This window comes from Harpegnathos saltator, unplaced genomic scaffold, assembly GCF_003227715.2.
Source record: "Harpegnathos saltator strain DR-91 unplaced genomic scaffold, Hsal_v8.6 scaffold538, whole genome shotgun sequence".
In the NCBI taxonomy this organism is placed as follows: Eukaryota; Metazoa; Arthropoda; class Insecta; order Hymenoptera; family Formicidae; genus Harpegnathos; species Harpegnathos saltator.
The window spans coordinates 241,546-257,650 of record NW_020230358.1 but is presented as its reverse complement, the minus strand read 5'-3'; the positions used below and the strand labels follow the sequence as shown (position 1 = coordinate 257,650).

Sequence of the window (16,105 nt, the reverse complement as noted above, 5' to 3'; positions counted from 1 at the left end):
GCTTGCAGCAGGCAATTTCAAGCTTCCTATGATAAATCGCGATTAGAAATTCTTGCGAGAGATAACAAAACAATTTGTAATACCGCAAATGCAAATCCAGATAACAACGAACGCGAAGTATCGTTATTTTTGAAACAGTAATCTTCAAGTATAAATTTATACAACTTGATATAATCTTTCATTAGTCGACGAGGTTACAGCTTTTATTGTTCGCGTAAATGTCAAAATGTAAAAATTTACTCTTTTTTTCCACGCTCTTCTCGATTGGATTATTCGCATCACACAAGGATACTTCTAGGATCACTTAAATATAAAAAAGCAAACCGTTTGTCTCCTTACGCTCAAAAAGCTGCCGCAGACAGAATCAGTCAAAAAAGAGTCATCTTCCTCGATTCTCGCACGGTTGAGAGTTCTTTCCCTCATCTTCTCGATGGCTCGTCTCCCAAAACCTCAGCGGAAAGAAACGAACGCGTGCAGAACACACAGATTCGATCGTGATGACAAGATCCGCGATGAAGCTTATACATTCGCACTACGCTCTTGAATAATGGGAAGGGTCGAGGAGTGAGGACTCGGGACGTTTAAATGGACGAGCGAGAAAGAAAATTGGCGCGTGTCGGCCACGAGCCGCGAGAGAGGACACGCGATTCCATATCACCCACGCATTGGCGTAGCCGACCGATCGCGCGTTGTAATCTCGAGACAGTTCTCGAAATCTGCTGACGCATAAAGCGTTAGGAATTAGACAGGCCTGGTGATAAAAATGTCAAGTGATAAAAAGTCAAGACAGTAAATATGCAACAAGTGACGTCTTCATTCATTTCAGTTCAGCGCGAATCACGTGCTGAAAAGGTGCATCATCGCGTGTTCGTATATTCGCGTTGCCATATGCTCGCCTATTTGAAAATCTATGAAACGTGTTGTTTCGCACAACAGGAAGATAATCGCGTCCCTAATACGATCAATTTATTGTATGTACGAGAAACGATAGAGCGCGTTGGCATTGATATGCATATAAGGCGTGCGAATGCATTTAATTAAGTCGAATAAATTGCGCGTTGGCTCAGCAATTAGCGATTAAAGCGCATGACCTTACGGCAAATAAACAGAGTGACCTTACGATCCATCGCGAACAATTCGTCCGATTCGAAGTGCGACGCGGCTAAATTAATGCAATTATAAGTCGCGCTCTTTTCTACAGCTCGACTGTACGATCCGGCCTGACGGGAGTGAGCGGATCGGAATGAGAGGCGAAAAACTTCACAAGGTCAAAACATAAATCTTCCTTTCTTTCTTTCGATACAAAACGAAAAGATATGAAAACGAACACGACTCAATCGCAAGGAATACGTTGTGCAGCTCAAAGCGAGGCGCTGTTTTTCATCGCTCGGAAATAGAAACGGCACCGAGCTTGAGACAATCGTACAGATCCGAAATGTTAGAATCAGCTTGCGCGCGCCGGCTAACGCATCATCGCAGTCCGCCCACCAACGCCTACGCCACTGAGGCGCCACGGCACGTCGTCGGCGAGCGCGGCGCGCGCGCGACTTCAGTTCGCGCACGGCCGCTGCGACGAGAGGATGTGTTGAGGTTTAGTTTGATCGCGTCCTGAAGGCGAGAGAGAGAGAGAAAAAGTATCCCCATAGTCCATCGCGCTATCAAATCAGCCGTCGCCGCATTCTACATCTCTCCTCGACTCGTACGCGCGATTATCAGATGATCGTCAGTCATGATCTCTAATAAGACGCGACGGGCGCCTCTGCCGAGCTGCCTTCTTCTGCTGTGCACCCTCGTGGTCCCGACGTACGCCAGATCCTGGGGTGAGTTATTAATGAATGAATCGCCAATTGCGGCGAGGAGGATCGACTTGGCGGACGTTTTCTCTGACACGTCGCGTCGGGCCCGGCGGCCGATTATACCGGGATTCGCGCTGCTTACGCGGGGTCGGATGTCGGCACGCACACAAGCACGCCGCGCTATACCGAGTTGTGTCTGTGCGCCCGTCGGTGTGCGCGGACACGCGCGTGTAGGTGCGCCAGCGCCGACTCCATTCACCCGCGGCCGCTCGTCACGTACGCCACTTTTCGCGTACTGCTTTTTCGCGCGCCGCTCTGAAACGGCAAAGTCAAAAGCTGAATGAAAAATCGCGACGACCGGCTCGCACTTGCGCCTACCGATATCACCGATCGCGTCCCATTGTCGCGGGCTGCCGTTGCTCGTCCTTACACCTGTTTACGTAACGAATGTCAAGCGGCCCTAGGCGACCTGACGATCGGCCCGTTCTCTCGTCTACGTGCGTGCGTGTGTTATGTGTGTGGGAGAGAGAAAGACCATATGCACACACAGAGGCTGTGCGCGCATACACACACACACATCAGTGGGAAACGAGAGCGAGCAGATCACGAGGCTCGCGAAATCGACGGTCGAAACGGATACATTTCCGCATCGACGTCGGAGGCCGCCGAAATTCGCAGCCGCAGACGGCCTTTTGGCGGTCACGTTTAAGGTCGCGCGCTTTTTCGCCGATTACGCGTAACCTTATCGCTTTAGGCTCATTTGGCGATAGTTGCAGCAGGAAGCAGCGCGAGGCCGTATCTTGAGGCCGTTTTTGATCCGTCCGATTTATTTCTGACACAGACAATGGAGCGCGCGCGCGCGGGCGGACGGTACGGACAGGAGAGATCGATCGAGAGGAGAAAAACGCTGAAGAAAATCGGGCGAATTCGCCTGATCGCGCGTTATTAATCGCGCGAGCCGAATAACGGGAGAGCGATCGCGACGCGCAGAGTCCGAGTGTCATCGCCTTCGTTTCTCGCCTACGGAAAAGCCGAGTAGTCAAAGATCAAAGCAGCGTGTGTGTATGTGTGTGTGTGTGTGTGTGTTGCATATATGTCCGCTATAATATAAATAATAATATTATATAATCCAGAGGGAAGAACTGTGTGTGCTCTAGAGAGAGACGCACGCGCGCGTGCGATCGCATTACACAATCTGGAAATTCTCATCGGATGGTCGTTACACGATACTTCGTGTCGCGATGAACGTCGAAAAAAAGTTACAAACGGGAAAACAATAAGGCTGTCTAAGGCTGTCTCATGAATGTCAACATGATGAATACGGTTAGAGCAAGTAAAAGGAAGTTAATACGGTTATTTTTATTGCTACGCATGTTTTCATTCGCCGAGGAGAGCGAGAGGAGAACGTGGAGGGACGGAGTGGAGGCAAGAAGCAATTAAACAGTGCCGTGAAGAAATATAACACATACATGATGATGAAAAGATTTAATATAATATTGATGTCCCATTGATGATGACTTAGATATCGTAAAAAAAAAAAAGTAAGAAGAGAGAGAGAGAGAGTAATTATAAATTATATAACCGGTAATTAGATATTAATAATCATGGTCGCGCTATTTCGAAAAGAAACGACCAGGCACAGAATTTTATGAGTCACAGCAATCAAGACTCTTAATGCATCCGAATAATCACGCGCGGACGATGAAGAATCACATGCGACGACACATCAGGTGGAAAGGTCGGCGTATATAAATGAATAAGAGAATCGCTAGCGCAGCGCGAAGGCGAGCGAGCGAGCAAGCGAGCGAGCTTGCTTTCCTTCCATAAATTTGCTTTTTTACCGTTGCAATTTACGTTTCCAAAAGCGCTCGCTTGTACCCGCGATTGCACTTTGCGAGCTGTACAAAACTGTGCGATAAGTTCCTGGCGCAGCTGGGAAACACGTCTCGGACACGGGTATGATGAATCACATCGTTGGGCAATAATTAGGGAGCGATAACTCCCGAAAAAAATCGGGCGACACTGCGCTCGTGATTCCTCAGCGATGACGAAGATGCGATAATCCGACAACGTGACCTCGACGCTTCTTCTCGTGCCGCTAACTCATTCCTGAGCAACGTGAGCTCCGCTAATAGTATTTACACCGACTAGGTAATCTGCGAGATCTCTTCAAAGAGTACTGATTGAATAAACGATACAGTGCGCGAAGGAAGTTGCCCATAGTTGCAATTGCAAGGATTGATGTTGACAATGTTTCATAATGCATAATAACGCACATGTCAGAAACGGAAAGAAAAACTGATCTGTTTGGCTGTCGATGCACGACTCAACAATAATAACCGACGACGTTATATTATATCAGTCGTGCAACATTTTTTCATGCGCCTAAGTAATCGAGATCGATCGTTTCTTTCTGCATTTTTTATCAATGTAGCTGCTTGTTTTATTTTTATTCCTGTTTTTATTTTTCTCTTCGTTGCGTACATGCATTCTCTTATTCCGCACGATTATCTCCGACTTATCTTAATTGTGGAGCGCGTATACGCGAGCAACGTTAACGACTTGCTTTCGCGAAACATTGCGCGCACCCACGTGTCTTTGCGCGATATTATTTCGATTGTCGCGAACAGACTTCTCTATCTAAGTCGTGACTCAATGAATAAATTATTCAACGACGATCGCGATAGAGGGAGAGAGATAGAGAGGGAGAGGGAGAGAGAGAGAGAGAGAGAAAGAGAGAAGAAGGAAGGAGAGAAGAAGGAAGGGAAGAAGAAATCGCTCCGAGTATCGTTAAGATGCTAGAGAATTCTAGATCACTAGAATGTTCGATTTACGTTTTGTGATCCGTTTTGTACCGATCGCATAGCAGGAACTGCGAACTTTCCCATGTCTCCAGCTGGGTCGGTCCGTTTCGGGGACGTAAAAAGAAAGAGAGAAAGACGAGTGAACGGATAATCTAAAGGCTGGATTTTATTACGCGCACCAATTTACTAGGTCGCGCGATAATTCTTATATAAGTATTTGTTGATACGTTTCCTCGAGAAATTTCCACGTTACTTATGCGTGCGTCAAACGATCGCGACTGCATGTTCCGTCATCGGTTGTAACCCCGTTCGCAGATCGGCAAAACATAAATGTATTTCGTAATGCAGCAAGGTTGCGTTCCGTTTTGAAGTAAAACGAGCCGACTAAGATACCTCAGCAAGAGCTGAACAAACACATGGGAAACGCGGAAGACACTTCTGGAACACTTGGAAGACACTTGTCCCAATTACCGCCATCGTTTTTCGCCGCTCGTTTTCATTCATTAACTTTCATGGCGACTGAAAACGGCGCTTATAGTTTATTATCATTTTGTTTATCATATTTTTTACTTTATTTCCTTGCGTTTTATTTCTCCGCCAATCATCTTCTTGGAATTTTGCCTTCTTTTTCCTTCCGATCTTTTACTCTCTTGAAGCTTGATCCCAATCGAGACTTCGCAATCGTTGTCTCTCCATTTTGGAGTCGATGAAACTCAGGGCGAGATTAAACGAGTAAAACTCAAAATAAGTACTCATTATTTGCAAAATGTGTCTTTGTAAAGTATAAAAGTTCACTTGTGGAAATTTAATCCACAGCAATTCTGTCAACGGTACATCGATGCCTGATTGTCGAGGAAAAGCATGACGGACTCTCAAGTGTCGCTCCGCACGACCGTAGTCTCTCCACCGCCGCCGCCGCGCGCCGGCACGGCGCCGTGCGATTAAAGATATTTTTCTTTCGATGATAATCTCGAGCTAAGGACGCTTGCATACACGTGGCTGTATGATGTAATCGAAATTGCCGCGAATAGGAAACTACGATTACGAAGATAACGCTTTCCGATTAATCGCGGATGAAAGTTCGGAAACGATTTCGTAGATTAGATTAGAGTGCCGGTGTCCTTTCTACGATACCCTCTCGCGTGTGTGTTTTCTCTCGCGAGGATGACCGTGAAAATTTGAGTAACCGATCTCATCATGCGGTCCTATCTTTTACAGACTTGGCTGTAGTCATCGGTAGCGAAATCGACTTTTTCGCGCGGAACCAAACACTCACGGGCCAGGCCAACATCGGAGAAGCCGTCACCCTGACCGGAGTGACGTACGACGACACCACTCGAACGATGTTCTTGTCCGCCGCAAGGAACAACGTCTCCATATTCAGCAACGATCTCACGAAAAAGAATTTCACGTCGATCCCATTGCTCAAGAGTGAGTGTCATGATCACGCCTGCGTAGATTAATTTCCCGGTTATCGCAAAAAATCTGCGACGTCAGCCATATGTGTAGAGAAATACGCAATTTCATCAGCAGGCAAACTTATGCATATTTCAATGTCTCCTTTGCATACTTCGTTTACATACTCAGAATCTTACCTCTAATGGTTGATTAGCAACAATATAACACCATTCCCCTACGTACGGGCATTTTAGAAAAGTTCAAAGAGGATATTTGAGAGGATGAAAAAAGAGTGTGGCTATCGGGAACTCTTAATTAAAAACCGCAGTTTTCTTGTACGTATGTCGTTATATTAGCTGCGAAATTGCTTATATCATGCGCGATTCTTTTATTTGCTTCTTTTATTTCTATTTATTTCTTTATTTCTTTTATTCTTTTATTTCTTTTATTTGCAAAACTTTCTCGTACACACATCCATCGAGACTCCTTTCTTGGGAAAGGAGATTATATGGAAGAGAAGAAAGAAGATATTCCGAATCTCGAGATCAATATCGACGTATCGCCTACGCGTGCTCGCTTAAATCCAACTAATAAACCGGTTTCATTGATAAAAAATCACTTATATCCGGAGGATTCTCCGCAGGTATCGTTCATACTTTAATACGCGATAGAACTTCGTTTCATGCGTGTTTCTCCCTTTGCGCACTTCTTCTCGCTCGGTCAGACCAAGTCTGCATGGAGATGGATAGGCATGCGTAGCTTGAAATTTTATTTTCTTATGAGAGATGTTTATATATGCCATCGCCGCCGTATGCAACCGTTGTGACGTGTGTGCAGAAGAGAACGGGACCCACGTCATAGATATCGTCTTCGACGCGTCATCACGCATTTTATTCTGGGTGGACGCCTTGAGGGAGATCATCGCGAAGATGCACGTGTCGATGAACGGCGAACCAGGCGAGCCTGTCATCCTGCACAACCTTACCAACCGCAATCCGCGTGGCATCGCTCTCGACGTGTGTAACAGGTGTGCCATTTATGATTTCCTACTTGCTACGTCACAGGGAGAGAGAAGGGGGGAAGGAGGGAGGAGAAGGGAGGGGGACGAGTGACGGTGTAGGAGAAAGAAATTCCTTTTCTCATCTTTTACCCGTTTATATGACCTCTTAAAAGAGGTCACATTGTTGAGATAATTGGGAAATTCTTAATCGACGATGATGCGAAATGATGTAAATGAAACGACGATGCAGGGACAAATATGTAAATAGAAATCGTTAAGAATTATGAGGAATCGTGGGGAAACATCTCAGAATTGCGGGCGCGTGTCGTTTTTTCCTATTCGCTCAATCGTATATTTATGATACGTTCATGTGTGTTTCTTTATTTCCTTGTATTTGCTAAGCCGGTTTAGCAGAATGCAATTTGATCGTGCGGTTACGTTATAAATAAGATAGAGTAATAAAAAAATTAATATATCGGCGGCTACATGTGACATATGAAACTAAACTTGGAATGTAAGAAAAACAGCTATACGGGAATATATATCAATGTGAATTAGCTGTCGCAGCAACTCGCCGCTCATTCGCTCTTATATCGTTAGCGCATACTGAGAATTCAGACAAGATTAAATAAAGATAAAACGACCACCGAGAAATTCTGTAGGAATGTTTTTATCGTCCATTTTACTTTATGAAAACAGAATATTTTGTTTAAAAGAGAAAATTCTTCACTTCAAGATCGATTACGAAAATATGCTTGATAATTGAACACAGGAGAAGTTTCATTCAAGAATAATTTATCTTGCAAATCTCTCAAGTTTCTTCATTGTGATGCGAGTTAAAAATAAATATCTGTGTCTCTTTCTCTCTCCCCGTTCATTTCTTCCAATCTCTGCTATATCTGTGAAAGAAGAAATCGAGGAATTGACGATAACCCTATGATCTTTTTCAGCCACATATACTGGGCGAACAGCAACAAAACTAATCCAAGTATTGAGCGTTCCAATCTCGACGGTAGCAACCGAACAATCGTGATCCACGAGAACCTGTACGAGCCGTTGGCGGTGACAATTGATCACGCGGAGCAGAAGCTATACTGGACTGATGATGATGAAGGGATTCACTTCAAGATCGAGCGCAGCAACTTGGACGGCAGCAAGCGAGAATTGTTAGTCCACTACAAACATCAGCAGCCGGTGTACCTCGCTGTAGACAGCGATTCGATATACTGGTCTGATTGGATATATAGTGCAGTCTGGACTATGCCGAAGAACGTCAAGGAAGGCGATTACCCAACCAAGTTCAAGTCCTACTTCGAGTCCAAGAGGGACACTAATCCGGCCGGCATCGTCACCCGCGACAACGTCGGCAAGATAGACTGTGCGGCGATCTTGACAGCGGTGAAACGAAAAAATGTCATAAAGCCCGTGCAGCGACTGACGGCCGAGACATTCAACAACTTGACCACCAGCACGGAGGAATCGGAATTGACCACCGAGAGCTCCATACACTGCCTAAACGACGGCCATTTGAATAAAACAGCCGGCACGTGTCGATGTAAACCAGGGTGAGTTAATCAGGAAGCTTGCATAATGTTTAGAACAGCAGTTACGTATGTCTCGTTATTTCATTCTTCAACATCGTGTAAAAATTAACAGAAGATACTTTTTCTTCTTCTATTTTTTCTTATTCCGGTCATTGATATATCGTACCAAAAAAATTACTTCTATAAATAAATAAATAAAAACTAATAAATAACACTATAAAATGACATAAGATCCACGCAAGGAATCCGATAGGCAAGATCGCATCGATCAGATTAGTTAAATATATGTCCGACTTAACGTCGCCGTGGAATTAACAACTCGCAATAACAACTCTTGCAGGTTCATCGGAACCCTTTGCGAGACCTCTCTGTGTCACAATTACTGCCTTCGTGGTAAATGCACCACAAATCATCGCGGGCTTCCCGAGTGCGAGTGCCCGGGCATATTTAGCGGCGCTCGATGCGAGAGGGACGTCTGCGACGGATACTGCCTCCACGATGGTGAATGTTCCGTCCTAGATGGAAGGCCACACTGTAGCTGTAAATATTCCACAGGAACCCGGTGCGAAGAAGCCGAGGACATCGGGGAAATCTGCGCGATCTATTGCGCGAGCGATCGCGCCGAATTGTTGAATATCAACGTGACATCCTGCAGGTACGGAGGACATCCACAGACGCGCGATTTCACGGTCAAAGTATCGAACAATTCGTTATCCACAATAATTCGTACCTAATATCTAACAACACGCAATAATCTCGAGCTGGATGATTGAGAGATAACTGCCAGACAAAGTTCAAAATATACTTACGGCCAAAACATGAAATCTTCGACGAAGGATCAAGTTTCGCCGTGCGTTTCTCGAGCATTTCCGAAGCTCTAAGCTTCTAAACAAATTCCCCGGCGAATTATTCGTAATTAGAGCGACATTAGAGTAACATACATTGAGTTTCGAAACACCTCAAATATCCAATGAGAGAACTTCTGGGATTTTTCCCGGAAATAAATTCCCTCGTTGGATCGTCGAAGGGTGTTTCAAGCCTTCTTGAAACTTTGAAGTGTACTTTATGCATATATGCGATAACTAACTGATCTATTGATCTCGAATCGACAGGTGCACAGACGACGTGCAAACAGCCGCGAGAATCGTTAAGCTCAGCGACAGCGTGGAGTACAGGAAGTTGCTGCTGATATTCCTCGTCCTCGCCACTATAGCACTCTTATTTTTTGGTGGAGTCACCTGCTATGCGGGCATATTACGGAGGAAACCGCGCGTAAAGAGGCGCTTCGTGGGCGTGACGCCGCTCACGTCCCGACCGCAGATACCGGACAATCAGTGCGAAATTACCATAGAGAATTGCTGCAATATGAATATCTGCGAAACCGTGAGTGAAATATCGCACACTAAATAACACCATACGACACTAATAGCGCGTGCCGTCTCGTCCCGTCGCTTGTCAGCGTCTCCATAAAACAACATCACCGAGATGTCATTTCAATGCGCGAACCGCACTTCACCTTGTACGCGAAATCACTCTTCATTGTCTCGTTTCTTCATTGTCATTGTTTCTCACAAGTAGATCCACTTGAGACGATCTATCATTTTGCACGGAAGAAAAACAGGATTCGAAATGAAACGAGAGACCTGCAGTTTGCAAGATAAACAGAATCGCGCGAAGAGCGATTACTCGCGCTTGTAGAATCGCTCACGTACTTTTATCAAAATATGACATACATATATTTCTAAAATTATGTACGTATCGTATCTCTAAATGTTCAACATTCTTTCTTATCGCACGGTACACAAGAGCACAAAAAACAAAATCCGAGAATCATAGATCGTCTCGAGCGGATTTTATGTAATTATTTGCGTAGTTAATTGTATTAAGAGAAGCTTCATTCGTTCGAGACTAACACTCGAGCGTTATCTCACGATATGTTCAATCTCAAATCGAAGACACACAATCAAATGTCGTGTTGTTTGCTACGCACGTGGAAACATTTCTCGAGACTGTGTCTTTCATTCGGGACCGTCGCTTGGGTTTTATGCGCTTCCAAGTAGACTTATGATCAATTCGTCTTATTAGTTCGCGCTCTCTTGCGAGACTCTTTCGTAACGAAAAAAAATTTTTTTTAAGTTATTCGCGTGTGTCAGCCTTGCTGAAAAAGAGAAACTCATTATTGACAACTTAACGTTATTGCGTCACCCAGCACATTTCCAAGTGGTGACGCTCCCGCCATGGAGCAGTATTGCACCAGTATTATATATATTAATCTCTTTTTTATCAATTAACCTATTTTAACACGAGTTATGCGCATTATTATTCGCATGGTCACTCGAAACTCGAACTTATTAATACGCACGATGAAATTGCGTAATCTCATAATCGACACGTGGCTTGTTTGATGAACAACGCATACATATAGATCACGCGTGACGTTATCGTTTGCAATTATACATTATTGTTTTACGACTATTGCTTATCAACTTCATCGCTTTCTGTACGTTCTTTCCATGGCGCTTAAAGATTCATGGTTAATTGTAAAATAGCGCGTTCGCTGAGGGAAGGCGCATGATTGATATTTCAATGACTTCTTTGGCACTTACTCGACAATTTTGTCAAATCATCTTGATCGGTCTCACACGATCGATTAAACGAAAGTATTTTCACGAAACTGTTAGATTCACTTCACCGGCCAGCGGAAAGAGAGAAGAAAGAATCAATCGGTTCGTTATCGTGGGTAATTAAAGAGGGCAAAGTTGAGGATCGTACTATCTTTGACTTTATTATGAGCGTCACTAATGCGTTCGCGGCTAGATTTCCAGAGCGCGCGCAATGTCAACGATCGAATTATGCCAAGGCTGATCCGTCTTTTCTCGCCAGTGTCCCCATTTAACGGTCATTGAAATTCGGATTTGCAATCTTCGTAACGTGGTTAATCGCGCGACAACATTTGCGAGCGGCGCCTTTTGTTGTTTTCATGCTCGACATTCACCGACACTCGAAGGCGAGAGCCTGGCCGATCTATTTCGTCCGCTTCGTGCGAGACGTGACGTATCGACGTCGACGACGATCGCAGAGGTAGATAACGGTACGATTTCTTTTGCAGCCGTGTTTCGAACCGAAATTATGCACCATGGTGCCGAGGAGCAATAGCTCGAAAAAAGAGGAGAAGAATTCCTTGTTGGATAACATGGAGGGGAATTCGTGCTAGCACAAGCTAATGTGTCGTCGTATGAAATGGCGAAAATTCTGCGGATTCCGCAGCACCACCGCGAGCCACTCGCGGAAGTAGTACTCGCGGGATCTGCCACCTCTCTGTACGTACTGCGGCGGATTCTCTACCATTGATAACTTCTCCATCGGAGTCCGAAAGTATCCGCGCGTTTACGGGATGCGCACGGCCACCGTGTCGACGACGATTGCTTTCGCTACGTCTTGCGAAAGGAAGCCAAAGCCTCTTTTTAGGAAGTCCTGTTTCTTATTACGTCTTAACACGTAGGGCTGTGTTAATAGAACCAGTAATTAATTACGTAGTCATATTAAATCTTTATCGTGAGGTTTTGTTGGACACTTGTTGACTCGTTTACAGCGGTACGACGCGCACCGAGAGTGCTCTTACATTTCTCGAGGAACCGCCAGAAACGCGATTCCTCTCATTTGCCCGATGCCGCGGGCACGAAAACACAACTGAGACTCTTAGGTACACTTATGAAATGCGTCATTTTCGTAAATTCTGATACGAGTGTGATCGTGCCTCATCAGTAGATCATTATCATAGTATCACTTATGATCAACTTATGGTCGAGGATTTTAAGCGATTATTTATATAATTACATATATATTATTATAAATTTTTTTATAATAATATATATAACTATTATAAATTAATTAATTGTAACACCAAAATTATTAATACTTAAAATTATAAAACTATAATTATTTATGATGCCTGCGGACTTTTTCAAAATTTCCATAACATGTCACGATAATAATACAATTGAGACAGTTCCAAGAATTCTGCAAAATTGTGGAACCAACAAGTTCCAAAAGTTATAAAACGTTTGACGGCACAATATTTAAAATCTCCGATACTGTATCGCTGTGTTAAGAAGATATATGTTTATATCTTGAAAGAAAATTCTTGCCAAGTACATAGAAATAAAAAGAGACTTTCAATATGTTCAATTTGCAAATTTGTAAAATATTTCAAAGACATATCTTTTTTATTCCAATATATTTTATAATAATTTGAGCGTGTTTTTTCTCGTCATCGTGTTTGATCAGCATAATCGTGGTAAAGAAATAAAAGTATCAAGGACTGAAAAAATTAACTTTTTGTAAATATGTAGCTTCTTTTCCGGCATTTGATGCAGTATGTGATGAAAGTAAGAAGCGAAAGGGAATGTGTGCGCGGTACCTAGGAATCTTTTCATTATGTAGAGGTATCTGCCGAATAACATTATTCAAGCTCTCTGACGTGGAAAGACTTTACTCAGACGCTTCCTTATATATTCATCTTCTCTCGTTCATTTCTTTTAACATAGAATCGCTGTAGTGGTCGAAGGGAACTCACTTGTACCGTGCGAAAGCAGTTTGGAGTGAGAGAGACGGAGGAAGCAAGAAAAAAAAAAGGAAAACGTGTAGCGATTGCGGTCACGAGGTGCGCAAAAGTTGCCTTAAACGGTAATTCTAATCGTTGCTCAAAGTACTATTGTGAGTACATTCCTGAAAAAATTCAGATTACGACGGTGACGAATAGTTCTGTTCTCATGTCGACTGAGAAAACCGTCAACATTGCATATAGATATGGAATTACCACCGATTTCGTTATCATAAACTGCGTTTACACGTTAGAGCCTAAAAGCGTGTCGGTGGACAGATTTGATAATTCTCAATGTTGCGACTACTAATGTTATATGTCACAGTATAGTTGTAACATACTTGTTTGTACGACATGTAACATCAATAGTTATAGTCGACGGAAATTACTAAATTGGTTGTCACGTTATTCATGCGGCTACGCAGGCTGCGACACTAAATCGATTTTGGATAAACACGTGGTTATTAATCGCGTAAATCGTAATTCTCCAATCATGACAAATACATCCTTGGTCTTACTTCTCGCGCCTCGCGAGTCTCATATCTCGATGAACGCTTTTAATTCCACCCTCAGGCTCGTGCTCGTTGTCGTCGCTTGAGATTTGCCCTGTGTGAGGCTGGTCTCAAGTGACAATTGCAAAATCGTAAAACTACAAAACTATAAACCACGGGCCTTTCAACGAGTTCATACTTCGTGTATTCCCGTAACCATCTTCTACCGCTGACCATACATTTGATCATACCGAATACAATATACAATGTATATATGTGTACAGGGTGAGGCGTATAAAACGGACCACTTACCTACGTAATTTCCCCGTGTGCAAAGATAGAAACTGTTTCGAGTAAAGTCTGTTTGAGATTCAAACAGCTTTATTTGATCCGCTTTAAATGCCTCATCCTACATACACTTTGTATATCAGTCTGTATATCATTCTGTCCCGCTCATCGCGAACACCTCGCATATCTCTCGACACCGGTTGTGACAAACGTCATGGAAATCAACGCTTAATTTCATTTAGAATCTATCAATGATCTCGAATCGATAGCCATTTTCTTAGACATTTATCCCTGTACATCATCGAAAGCAACGAAGATAATCATAGGTGTTCGCGACGATAAGCGGAACGTCTTGTATAACACATGTACATGCTATTATGAGGTGTATACTAGACAAAGTAGAAAAATATTGCTGAACGTTACAATGTGCGCGAGCAGTCCTCACTGTCAAATCGTGGATACCTCGTTTGTCCGAGCGATAAATTGCGCTGCGAATTGCGCTGCGAAACATTGCGACAAGTTCTCGGTGTATTTGCGTACTTACTGCGTATGATTTGTACACATCGGCAATCGACGTCCACGTATTGCTGGTTTCCAAACAGGATTCTAGTTCGGAGGATTACCAAATTCGCACATTATCGTCCTTCGCGCAGCGAATTCGCAATAGCGTTCCTCGCGGAGAGATCCTTCAATCGGTTTGTTCACGCGATTATTTGACCCCGGAAACTTACGTTCTTCGCGTCGGTGTGTGCAATGCGATGCCAATTCTTGAGTCTTCTGTTTTTCTTCCAATTTTTATGCTATTGTGAAAACGAGATTTTCCACCAGTTTTACTGTTTTTAAACATCATCTGCAGCGCGCGAAGTGAATAGCGCAGACAATTGATTTTAGTTTATGTTGTCCTTAACACGTTGACTGCCACGGAGGTGACCGGCGTTGCGATTTTGCCGTGTCTCGTTGTTTTACGCATAAAATGTAATTAATTGTAACTAACGAGTTAAATATCGCAGCCAATATATAGGGAGCCGATGAAACTAACTTAAAAAAAAAATATATATAGAGGGAAATGTGCACTTATTTCGATTATTCGCATTGTAAGCTTTGAAACAACAATTTGCGGAAATCAGCGTGGTGGCGAACGCGTTAAAACGAACGATCGTATAAATTTTGTTTCCCTTAACGTCCGTACTTTTAAACCAGCGTAATGCAATTAGCAGTTAACACATATAATTTTTGTACACCAAAGTTGTTTTTAATTATAGTGTAAAGAGGACATAGTACAATTATTGGTTTGCAGGAATTGTCATACATTGAAGCGAGACTTGATTAGTGATAGTGTTATATAGAAAAAACACCGCGCGGTGAGATAATACTTAATTCTAACCATGTCGCAGGGAGGCAAACCGATAATTACCATATTGTTCATTGATTATATGTTTATGAGGTTTACGTTATTCTTTTATATAATACGGAAGAATGTTCCTGTCGTCGTGACAAACAAATCATTCGCAATACATGACGATACTTTTTGTTCCTGTATACGATAGATACTACTTAAATCGTCATCGTCTCTTTGGTTTTTAAATCTAACGTATAATTTTGTACTAAACGTTTGCGACATATTTGCCGGGCTATATATACATAGGTAAATGTATGTATATATAAATATTATATATACACGTATCAACATTGTGTTTGGAAAATAGCCCTCTCCCACACACTCATCCCCAGAGACGGGATAGTGGATTTATGGTGAAAGGGTTATATTCCTAAAATAAAACTATGATGATGCATAGTATGCAATATGCATAGATTATATTATTGTAGATCAGAATTTTGAAGCTCTCCCATGGAAATTTTTCGTTTAATAGCATATTCTCAATTATATTTTACGTTACATGTGGGAACTATTTAGAATACTTCATTTTTCCAAAACAATCCATGTTTTACCTTCGTAACACAGTTATATCTTCTATTTTGTATGCTTGAATATTTAAGAATCTACTGCAGTTTTCTCGAAGCAAATTTTATTACATTGTATTTAAAACGCGATCAGGCAATCGAACAAATGTCTTCAGAAATATATTGCATATTCTGCATCCATTTGCAATGGTTATAATGTGCTGGTTACTATTGTATACAGATAAAAGTGAAATAAAACAGATCATCTCTTATTATCGG

The 16,105-nt window shown here is 42.9% G+C and overlaps 1 protein-coding gene across 2 annotated transcripts; it reads left to right on the top strand.

Moving 5' to 3' along the window:
• The first annotated feature begins 1,335 nt into the window (after positions 1-1,335).
• cue (Low-density lipoprotein receptor repeat domain-containing protein cueball) lies at positions 1,336-16,101 on the top strand. 2 transcript variants are annotated; one of them, XM_011152254.3, is made up of 7 exons: positions 1,336-1,820; positions 5,819-6,031; positions 6,836-7,025; positions 7,949-8,563; positions 8,883-9,197; positions 9,655-9,925; positions 13,090-16,101. In XM_011152254.3, the coding sequence occupies exons 1-7, from the start codon at positions 1,730-1,732 to the stop codon at positions 13,453-13,455; spliced, it is 2,061 nt and encodes a 686-aa protein (XP_011150556.1). In that variant the 5' UTR covers positions 1,336-1,729; the 3' UTR covers positions 13,456-16,101. The 2 variants fall into 2 exon arrangements, with proteins under 2 accessions (XP_011150556.1, XP_011150565.1); XM_011152263.3 differs by lacking the exon at positions 13,090-16,101 and adding an exon at positions 11,652-12,396 and having other exon boundaries at positions 1,343-1,820.
• Positions 16,102-16,105: the final 4 nt, after the last annotated feature.